At 32.4% G+C, this 12,133-nt stretch overlaps 1 protein-coding gene across 1 annotated transcript; it reads right to left on the bottom strand.

Moving 5' to 3' along the window:
- Positions 1-354: 354 nt before the first annotated feature.
- Positions 355-7,014, bottom strand: LOC132603771 (26S proteasome regulatory subunit 7 homolog A-like). Its single transcript, XM_060316985.1, has 10 exons — positions 6,852-7,014; positions 5,977-6,058; positions 5,397-5,488; positions 5,239-5,316; positions 4,730-4,791; positions 3,787-3,931; positions 3,456-3,674; positions 3,193-3,374; positions 2,199-2,374; positions 355-840 (listed from the first exon to the last, which is right to left on the bottom strand). The coding sequence occupies exons 1-10, from the start codon at positions 6,945-6,947 to the stop codon at positions 683-685; spliced, it is 1,290 nt and encodes a 429-aa protein (XP_060172968.1). The 5' UTR covers positions 6,948-7,014; the 3' UTR covers positions 355-682.
- Positions 7,015-12,133: the final 5,119 nt, after the last annotated feature.

The following is a 12,133-nucleotide window of genomic DNA, read 5'->3' as shown; positions in this document are numbered from 1 at the left end:
CAATGTATAACAGAAGCATCTACAATGATTACAACCTATTATGCAGTGTGTATACAATGCACAACAGATGCATCTAGAATATACAACCTATTATGCAATGTATATACTTATACATTGCATAATGGTAAGGGTTTTCCAATGATAATTTGGAAGATATACGAGGTGGAAGATATGATGTTTCAATATAGTGTTGGTGAGGAGAGGAAGATGAAGTGTTTCCTGTGAGTTGAAATGGAATAGGCCTAGCGAAGCTATGACAATGGTGGTGCTTGGCAGCTGCCCCTCCGACTAGTGGTCTACGACAGTGTATATACAGGGAAAAGAGGAAATGGGGTCATTTATGGCAACTCCAGATAAATAACAAAATCTAGCCAATCGGTGGTAAGGTGGAGGAACCAGCCAAAATGTTAAAAGTTCCCAAAAACACGAGCTCATTTGGTTGTTTCTCCATTATGAGCCTAAGACACCAACCTTGTGAAGCCCGCGGAAATCAATACATACCCAACATCTATTTAATATAAACGTAACATAACTCACGTGTACAAAATTAAGTGAAGCTATCACAAATATTCCTAAGATTCAATACAGGGAAGAAGAATGATCGACTATCAAACATTGTCACTCCATTCCTGTCACTGCCCCGGCTTCCTTCGTCTAGGAAGTTATGTTAAAAGTAGCACAATCAATTGTAGACCATGTACTTCGGCGTTGCACTGAATTTCTGATACCCTTTGATAACTTTGTTGACAGCATCTAAAAAGTCTTTCTCTGTAACAGTCTTCCTTCTTGCTCGAATAGCATACATTCCAGCCTCCGTGCACACACTCCTGATGTCAGCTCCTATAAAATAAAGAATCAATAGACTTTACGAATCAGGGCCTTCACTGTTTGGCTATAAAATATAAATAAATACACACACACACACACCTGATTACTGATTATGATGTGGACTAACTATATAGTACATCATGATATTCATATATCCACAATAACTTCCTTCTAATGTAAACTTTCCTGTTTATGAAATTCCAGCAACATAAATTCTTTCACAGACCCCTTTCACCACTAAGTCATGTTCCTCATATTCTTGAGTGTCATAAAGTAAGAAAAGAAAGTAGGTCACTGCCAAATTTAGCCTTCCAGTACATCAAATTCAATAGATAATATCACCATCTACCAAAATACTAATGCTGCCAAAAGAGTGGTTTTAACTAATGGCCACTAGCTGACCAAGACTGTGTCCTGCAAGTCATTAGCACTATGACCTCTGTTCATAGATCCATCCAACAGTGAGGGTATGACGCCAATTATCTAAGTTCTCCCACCACATTTAGGTATTTAAACCTTCATTATTTAAGTGACAAAAATATTTGATGGGCCAAAAGAATTGTTCATTGACAAACAGGTGCGATAACACTTCAAAAAAAATCAAGAGACAGAGTCCATGACCATGGAATGTCAGTAACTAATTGCAACAAGATAGACCAGATAATATTGGGGTCAGCAATGAAGGGATGAGACAGTTAGCTATTAAACATTGCACAAAGACAACCTCAGTAGTTCAGGTAACACTAAATGGAGATTATCAAAAAATCTATTCTCCCTAACACTCATTTTGATTTGGTACAGCAATTAACTTAATGTTGGATTTACATATTATTAAGTGTTCAATAAGGGAACGTGTAAGCTTGAATTTGCCTTTTTGTACCTTCAGGACCCCCAAAAAGTCTATAATGAAATATTTTATAGGAGTTAAGATTGGCTAACATATTACTTAGGCATGTAAGAAATATTAAGGTAGTTGACAATTAGGCTGATAAACAAAATACAGAATGGATATGTTTTTACAATGTTTTCCTTATTATAAAAAAAAAACAAATACAGAACATGGTCAAAATTGAATTTCAAAACAAATTTGATCTTAAAACTGTCTACTACAATAATTTTTTAATGTGTTTATTTTGACAGATACTAAATAGAATGTTGAGAAAAGGAGCGTGACTTGGTTATTTTCCTTTTCTTTTCTTTTTCTGATAAGGAAAGTGTGACATGGTATAAATTGAGCTTTTAGGAGCAGAAAAATAAATGCCAGGTATAGGAATTGGACAGCGAGCAGCTGAATATGCATAGGCTATATATCAGCTAGAACTATATAAAATAAATTTAATACTCATGGAGCAATGTAAATGAGAGGTTACCTGTAGAGTTTGGACAAAGACGAGCCAAAAGTTCAAACCGAATATCACGCTCACAGTTCATCGTCCGTGTATGAATCTTAAATATCTGGGTCCTACTCTCTAGATCAGGCAGACCAAACTCAACTTTGCGATCCAGTCTCCCAGGACGTAATAATGCAGGATCAAGTGTATCAGGTCTGAAGAAAATAGGAAAATGGAGTTATAATTTGAGCAACAGGATAACAAGCTGTAAGGCAGTATCTTAGCCATCAATATCAATGTACTGAAAACACTTGTTATCATCATAAATTAACTTCAAACAAATGGAAACAATTGTGAACTCCAAAAGATCAAGAGAGAAGGACTGCCTAATCCCCTCCACGAGAGAGAAGTTATATAATTCAGGGAGAGCCTCATAGGACCTTATAAGATTCAGACAGACGTGGCCTTTCGGTGCGAAATAACAGAAACTCAACTTGTACTTATAAGCAAAGTCATGGACATCTTGTTTGCGAGAAAATCATACATTTTATGCGAGTCTACAAAGATGAGCAAACGAAGAAAGCAATAGATGATCCGCCAGAAAGAAAGTACAAGACCAAAGGCAAGCATGAAGCATATAACATCCACCGAGCCTCATTTAATAGCTGCTTAATCACCCGAAGTATCCCAGATTCTAGAACCCACTAAAGAAATAGATGTATATACTGAGAAAATAACCTCTCATTCCTTGTTCCTTTCTGATGGACCCGTGAGGTTCCAGTCGTAAGAAGATTGAGTGTTGTTCTCAGTGAATATGATGTAAATTCTCTACTTTTTGGTATACCATCTCCCATACACAAGCGGTATATAAAAGTAGAGAATCTACACCATAATCCCTGAGAACGACACAATTTTCTATACACTTAGTAAACATTTTTTATTAATTAGTATTAATAATATAATTTACCATATAAAAGAATAGATGTATATACTGAATAACTGAAAGAAGGGTTCAACATAAGGCAAACTTAACCTATTGGTTGCCATGAGAACTTTAATATTCCCTCGAGCATCAAATCCATCAAGTTGGTTCACAATTTCAAGCATAGTTCGCTGAACCTCATTGTCCCCGCCTGCACCATCATCAAATCGTGCACCTCCGATGGCATCCACTTCATCGAAAAACACAATGCATGCCTTCTTGGAGCGTGCCATCTGCCATACGAAATCACTAGTCAGTTATCAAGGCTACGAGAAGAACTTGAATTAGAATTTGACAGCAAGAGCGCATCTGACCTGGAACAGTTCACGCACCATCCTAGCCCCCTCGCCAACATATTTCTGAACCAGCTCACTACCAATAACACGAATGAAACATGCATCTGTTCGATTAGCCACTGCTCTGGCAAGCAGTGTTTTCCCAGTACCAGGAGGACCATAGCAGAGAACACCCTTCGGGGGATCAATTCCAAGTTTCACAAACTTTTCAGGGTGAAGCATGGGAAGCTCAACAACCTGTTGTTAAAATTCAAAATTTCCACGTCAAAGAAAGAATTCCAACCAGCAGGATCACAATCAGATACTACTAAGAAAATAACACAACGAAAGCATGTACAATCATGAGTACCTCTCTCATTCTTTCAATTTGCTCCTTGCATCCACCAACGTCATTATATGTCACATCAGGTTTTTCCTCAACTGTCATCATGGTAACGCTTGGATCAATTTTGGGAGGCAACGGAATCTGGATTTGATATTTATTCCTGTCAACTCTGCAATAATAACAAAACAAGGTCAAGCTAACCCTCCAATGAAAATTCACAAAAAAGGCAACAGCTTGGACTTGTTAAGTAATCTTCCATACAGAAGATTTTCTACTCAAAAGTTTGTTCCGCCTAAAAGCCCAAGAATCCTACGCTAGGCATAAAAAACACAAAATGAAGGTAACGTCCCACAAAGATTTCCACTAATATTACAGAAAAGATGCAGCGCTAAAGTTCAATAACCAGACGTAGTTAAATGAATACTTCTCACAACATTAAGTGATAAGCAAAATAAATAAAATTAATGCTCGCTCAGCTAGCTACATGCCTTCTACAGCCATCCATTAAAAGATAATTTCTCAATAATTAACTGCCTAAGCAAAAGTGGATTATGAGCTGACGAATGTCGCAAATGTTTATTTCATCAAAAATATAAGTGTTGCAAAAGTTCTTTTATTGATTCCAAGATAACAGCATGTTGCTTCCAATTATCCCTATCTGTAGTTGACAAATCCATTACCAAATTGTATGTAGGTTCTCTATTTTTTGTATACAACTCATATACCAGAAGCTTTCACATCACATCATACAAAGTATTACTGTATCCGAAAAAGAAGTCCATTACAAACATGCAAGAGATATTGATGTTTATATAACAATTAACACCCCCCACCCCCTCTCCATGGGCTTATTATTTGTGTAATATGGCAGATGACTCTTATTATTTCAAGTTATAAGCCCACCATGATCACTGCTTTTGCTTAAAAGTACAACTTCAGGAGGGGGAGAGAGAAGAGAAGAATCTACCCGACTCGCATGCCTTCTTCTATATCAGTTGGAGAAACTTTGTCTCCCAATCCAACTACAAACTGCAGGTATAAAATGAGCACTGTCAAAAAAGGTGTTTATTGTCCTCCACTGAAGACTATATCCAACCACAACAATGTGCAACTCATGTCATTTCGAAACAACATAAACCCATAAACCCAAACCAACAGAAGAAAGTAGACAACCTTCAGGCTAACGACAAAAGTTATGGAACATGTTCATTTCTTTAATCGATGTACTTTCAAAGATGGAAAAGACGTAATATGGGGCAAATAAGTCTCCTACTATAAGTGTAGTCAAATCTTTTCATATATCAACCCTAGGTAAATTACCAATATATCTCCAAATTATTAAGCTTCATACTTCTTACTTATGTCTTGCTAACCCCAAAAGAAAAAGCGACGTGCCATAGCTTAAGTCACGCCTTCACAAATTGAACCACATTACGACCAAAAGCAATACTGTATGTGAAAGCCATGATACATTACCTTTGCTATTTGCTTGACATTTATCACATATTTTGCATCTTCTGTATTGGGACTAATTATCTTCGTACACCTTGCTACCTGCTCAAAAGGTTTAGCTTATAGCTTCAAGACATTTAACTAATGAATGATCATGCATCTTTATTCTCATAAAACCACACCTGAAGAGGTTGCTCCTCCTGCATCATCTGTTTATCAGAAACAAGATCCCATTGACTTGGTGCAGCTAACCCAGTGTCAGACTCCTTAATACCTACAATCAATTGAAGAAGCCATATATTTTAAGGAATATCCAAGGAAATATAAGCACATTGGACAACAACTACTACTACGCCTCAGTCCCAAACAAGTTGCAGACGGCTATAATAATCCTCACTGACCGTGTTATTCAATTTAGACTTGTCTCATGTCAATATTATCCAAATACAAATAAAGTAGAAATTATGTATATTTTCTAAACACATTAGACATTCTAACAAATTAAACAAGGGAAATCCTAAACGATCTTTCTGTGTCCTTTTTATTTTGTCTCTAACCCCTCCTACATCAAAAACAAACATAAATAAATAAATGGACAATTACAACCTCAATGTTTTCAATAAATTTTGCTGCATTATTAATTTTCCCTAGCCACCCCTAAATGGTTTGGGGAGAAAGTAAAAGAAAAACATCACTTTACAATAGAGGTACCACAAGTCCAAAATGTAAAGCACAAAGAATCAAAGACATAAAAAATCGTACCGCACAAATCATTTATCTTTTTTGACATTTCCTTGAGTTCCTTTTCAACTTTCTTTATGCTTGTTGAATAAGGTCCCAAACCCTGCATAAATCATTTCCACGAATTAGTAAAAAAATCTCATCATAGAAAAAAGGCTTAACACATGGCCAGCCCCTTAAACTTGCCAGGATATTCCATTTAGACACTCGAGCTAAGCCCTGTTCCAATTGAACTCCTCAACTCCTAATAAAGTGTTTCAATTAGACACTTTCGGTTCAAATTCTATAAACTTTTGTTGCGTGTGTTTTCATTCGTCTATAAGGTAGTTGAATAATCACATAAAATACGTCAATCTCCTTTAATTATATGCATTAACCTCAAATACAAAAAGTCTGGGGGGTTTCGGTCTCATTTTAAGTGTCTTATTTTGACTAGGCACGGTGTTTAAGAAATAAAGAGAGACTTCTGAATCTTGTTGTCTTGAATTAGGTCCTAAATTAAAAATATATATAATGTACTAGAATGTACTTCTAATCTTGTGATTATAAATTTATCATGCGGGAGACAGTCTTTTTGGGAAAGACCAAAAAGGAAAATATGACACTTAAATTGAAACGCAGGGAGTACCTAATAGACAAATGAAAACACATTAAAAAGAAATTCAAAATTTGAACCAAAAGTATCTAATTGAAACACTTTATTAAGAGTTAAAGGTGTTCAATTGGAACAGGACTTAGTTCCAGTGTCTAAATGGAATATACTCAGTTTAGTTTAGGGGGCTACCTATGTATTAAGCCTAGAAAAAAAAAATCCTAATTTTAAGACTACCACGAGGACACAAGGAATATAGATATAGGGATTATTTTATATATATAGAGAAGGGAGATACACATACATAAGTTTTGAGAAGAGCAATATCATCTTCATCAAGAGGAGGTGGGTTCTTTTCGTCTTTGATCTCATCTTCGATATCAGCTGCTGCTGGTGCCATTGATTTTGCAGATTTACGCGAATGGAAGAATCAGCTCTACTGTCTAATGCACCTGCTAAGTGGGCTACCCGAACTTAATTGGGCCTAAAATGCCCGACTTCAACTTACCCAAATATTCTAATTCTAATTCTAACTATTTAGAAGCACGAGTTTGGGCCATTTTGGTCGTCTGCTTCGTCGTCAAGTCATCAACAAACCAAAAAAAAAAAAAGTGTGGGCCCCAACTAAATCAAGCAATATTAAAAAAACAAACAATGTCAAAAAAAAAGTGCATCTCATATTAAAAAATTAAACAATATTTATGTAATTTTCAAAGTATCTCATTAAATCAATAATGATGGATTCATTGTCACATGTGTATCAATCCATTAGTGGGAGCAAATGAAATTATTGTACAGCAACATACTTAAAATACTTATATATTAAATAAGATAGAATTTAATTACTTTTTCATTTTTATCCTTACTCTAATAAATGTGAAAAGAGATTAATATCAAATGGAGATCAAATAATGAATAAGGTAAATTAGTTAAATTATAATTCTAATTCACGTTTCCTTAAAAAATCATGCAAAACACAACATGACAAGTAAAATGAACTAAACCGAGAATATTTACCAAAAATTAAAAAATAGCATTTCTTCGTTTAAATAGAAAATCAATTTCTACTTTGTTTCGTTTCAGGCATGTAAAATTAATTTAATAATTTGAATTAAAATTATTCAAATCAAAATTTGACAAAAAATAATAAGTATTTTACACCTTTAAATTAATCGAATTAAAATTGAAAGTATCAATTGATGCTTAAATATTGCTATTGTTTTATCTCAAAGAGAGGAAAATAGTTTTCTTTTAAACAAGTCTTCTCTTTTAAAAAGTATTAATAAATTTTCGTAGCAAACACGAATGAAATAAAGTTTTAGATACGGAGCACAAAACCCATGCTTCGTATATATATATATATATATATATATATATATATATATATATATATATATATATATATATATTATCACTATCCAAATACAACTATATATACATAGATACACTATAATCTAAAGTGTTGGGCCCGTGCGCAACACGGGCATAGACCACCCATGCTTCATTGTCCGTTTCCACTGAAAAAAAAGTGTGGGCCCCACCTAAACATGAACCAATATTAAAAAATAAAAAAAAATAAAAAAAAGTGGAACCGCCATCTCCAAACTCACGGAAAAAAAAGTGGACCCCATATTAACAAAATCAAGCAATATTAAAAAAAATAATCCCATATTAAAAAGAAAACAATGTCAACAAAAAAAAAGTGCATCCCATATTAAAAAATCAAACAATATTTATGTAATTTCTAAAATATCTCATTAAATCAATAATGATGGATTAAAAAAGTGGACCCCATATTAACAAAATCAAGCAATGTTAAAAAAATGAATCCCATATTAAAAAAACAAACAATTAATTTCTAAAGTATCTCATTAAATCAATAATGATGGATTAAAAAAGTGGACCCCATATTAACAAAATCAAGAAATATTAAAAAAATTGAATCTCATATTAAAAAAACAAACAATGTCAAAAAAAATGCATCTCATATTAAAAAATCAAACAATATTTATGTAATTTCCAAAGTATCTCATTAAATCAATAATGATGGATTCATTGCCACATGCGTATCAATCCATTAGTGAAAGCAAATGAAATTATTGTACAGCAACATACTTAAAATACTTATATATTAAAATAATATAGAATTAATTACTTTCATAAATGTGAAAAGAGATTAATGTCATAAAAGAAAAAATAATATTAAACAGAGATCAAATAATTAATAAGGTAAATTAGTGAAATTATAATTTTAATTGACGTTTCCTTAAAAAACCGTGCAAAAGAAAACATGACAAGTAAAATGAGTTAAACCAAAAATATTTACCAAAAATTAAAAAATAGTAGTTCTTCATTTAAATAGAAAATCAAATTTCTACTTTGTTTCATTTTAAACATATAAAATTAATATAATAATTTGAATTACAGTTATCCAAATTAAAATTTGATAAAAAATAATAGGTATTGTTTAGGTCCAATATACATACATTAACAATAGAATATTTTACACTTTTAAATTAATCGAATTAAAATTCAAAGTCAGCGGTTTCCTTTTGAATAAGTCTATTAGTAAATTTTTGTCAACTTTGTATTCGTAGCAAACACTAATATAATAAAGTTTTGGATACGAAAAACAAACTACAATGTTATTAATCGTGTTTTGAACAATATATATATTACTTTACTACTATATAGAAGAGTCAGTTTATAAGCAAGATCGTCATCCGTCCTTTGGTCCCACGTTTTTATTTAAGGGCAAAAAAATCCTTTGTGGTCCCACCCACTTTTTTATTTAAGGCCAAAAAAATGACATTTTATACTTTATATTACCAACTCTTTTAAAAAGGAGATAGAAATACTTTATTATATTTCTATTTTTCTACTATATATAAACATCGGTTTACCCATGCTTTGTCGTCAGTCACTCTTAAAAAAAATGCTTCTATAAAAGAAGTGCTTCTATATAGTTAAAAAAAAATAAAAAAAAATAAAAAAGTGGACCCCACCCTCTCCAAACTCATTGAAAAAAAGATTGATCCCGCCCTCTCCAAACTCATAAAAAAGTGAATCCCATATTAAAAAAAAAGCAATGTCAAAAAAAATACGTGCACCCCATATATTAAAAAATCAACAATATTCATGTAATTCCCAAAGCATCCCCATCAAGTCAATAATAGTGGATTCATTGCTACATGTGTATTAATCCATTAGTGGGAGCAAATAAAATTATTCCACAGCAAAAAACATGGACCGCATATTATTGTTTTTCTTCAAAAGGTTTAGTAGGCAAATACATACAACTTTCTTTCTTTTCTTATATTAGTCTGAGATCTAATCTAGATATATAATTGTTGTATTTGCTATTCCGCCATGCCATTTATTTGTTATGATTACTAAAATAAATATACTTAAAATATTTATATTTTAAAATAATATAGAATTTAATTACTTTTTCATTTTTATTCTTACTCTAATAAATGTGAAAAGAGATTAATATCAAATGGAGATCAAATAATGAATAAGGTAAATTAGTCAAACTATAATTCTAATTCACATTTCCTTAAAAAATCATGCAAAAGACAACATGACAAGTAAAATAAACTAAACCGAGAATATTTACCAAAAATTAAAAAAATATCATTTTTTCGTTTAAATAGAAAATCAATTTCTACTTTGTTTCGTTTCAAACATGTAAAATTAATTTAATAATTTGAATTAGAATTATCCAAATCAAAATTTGATAAAAAAAAATAATAAGTATTTTAAACCTTTAAATTAATCGAATTAAAATTGAAAGTATCAATTGATGCTTAAATATTGCTATTGTTTTATCTCAAAGAGAGGAAAATAGTTTTCTTTTAAACAAGTCTTCTCTTTTAAAAAGTATTAATAAATTTTCATAGCAACCACAAATATAATAAAGTTTTAGATACGGAACACAAAACTCATGCTTCGTGTGTGTGTATATATATATATATATATATATATATATATATATATATATTATCACTATCCAAATACAACTACATCTACATAGATATACTATAATCTAAAGTGTTGGGCCCGTGCGCAGCACGGGCATAAACCATCTAGTATAGGAAAACAACACAGGCAATTTGCACGATTGCACTTATTTGGGGGCGGTCTCTAACTTTTGTCTCTCAAATTACCGGTCTTAAATTTTTGTCTTTCGCCTAGGAGGTTCTGGATTCGAACCCCTCTTCAGTTAAAATATAAATTGCAAGGCAGATTTTTGTAACAAAATTAGGCTTATTCGGGCAGCCTAACTTTTGTAAAATTCCAGCAGAGTAAAAAAAAAAAAAGGTTTGTCTTGCAAAATTTCGCAAGGCAAACTTTTGGGAAGCCTTGCCTTGTGATTTTTTTTTCTTTACTAAGCAGGGGTTCAAACCCAAAATCTCAAGTTATTTTCGGTCACTTTTTTAAGCGAAGAACAAAAATTAAAGAGAAAACATCATTAATTGCCTGCCCAATCCAAACTAATTACCTATCCATGCCCCCTCCCAAACTATTTCGCTTTTGCCCAACCCAGCCCAAACTAATTACCTGACGTGCCCCCCTCACCCAAACCCCTTCCTCCATGATATAATCACAGTATATTTATATATCATGATGGTATCATGGAGGACTAAGAGAAGGGCTGAAGCAGTCCTCCATGATACCGTCTCAGTATATTTATATAGCACAATGATACCATGGTCCTGAGGAGTGTTTTGTTGAAGGACTTGAAGCAGTCCTCCATGATACCATCACAATATATGTATATAAGACGATGGTATCATAGAGGTTTTTTTTTTAGAAAAGTGTGTCATTTTTAGTAAATGAACATGATCATTCACAATATCGTCTCAGTATATTTATATACCATGATGGTATCATAGAGGACTAAGAGAAAGACTGAAGCACCTTCCATGATACCATCTCAGTATATTATATACCATGATGGTATCACGGAGGACTAAGAAAAGGATTGAAATATCTTTCATGATACTGTCACACCCCTTTTAATCCGGATGGGTTTATTAGGGAGTATGACGTATTGGTGATTCCTATTTTTTATTTGTTTTAAGGAGTCGCCACCTAATTAATTTAACGGTGAATTAGGACACCAAGATGTTAACTAAGGTAAAGTTAAAACTAAACCTCAATTAATAGTCTGCTTAACCAGGATGATTCTAGGTAAGGGCTCTATATTATCCTAAAGGGAAGGGGTTAGGCATCCTTTAAAATCCGTTAAATTACGGTTATCCGGCCAACTTAGGTTAATTAATTGAGAGTAAAATATAATGTTTAAATTTAAAAAATGGAAAATAGTATTAGTGGAAATAAGATTTACAGAAAATATAATATAAAAGAAAACTTAAAATGCCATTTTTTTTTTAAAATAGGACTGATAAATATTGCTAAGACTTTAAATGAAATGCTATTTAGAAATAAAACTTATAAAAGATAGTTTGCATAAAAGAGGATTTTAGATGCAATTTTAAATAAAGCTTAAAATGTTGCTAAGGCTTTATATGAAAGTAATAATGATGTCGTTTGAAATAATACTTGTAGAAAATATGATGT

The sequence above is a fragment of the Lycium barbarum genome, chromosome 7, assembly GCF_019175385.1.
Source record: "Lycium barbarum isolate Lr01 chromosome 7, ASM1917538v2, whole genome shotgun sequence".
NCBI lineage: Eukaryota > Viridiplantae > Streptophyta > Magnoliopsida > Solanales > Solanaceae > Lycium > Lycium barbarum.
The sequence above is the reverse complement of the archived record's forward strand: the minus strand, read 5'-3'. Positions and strand labels throughout refer to the sequence as shown.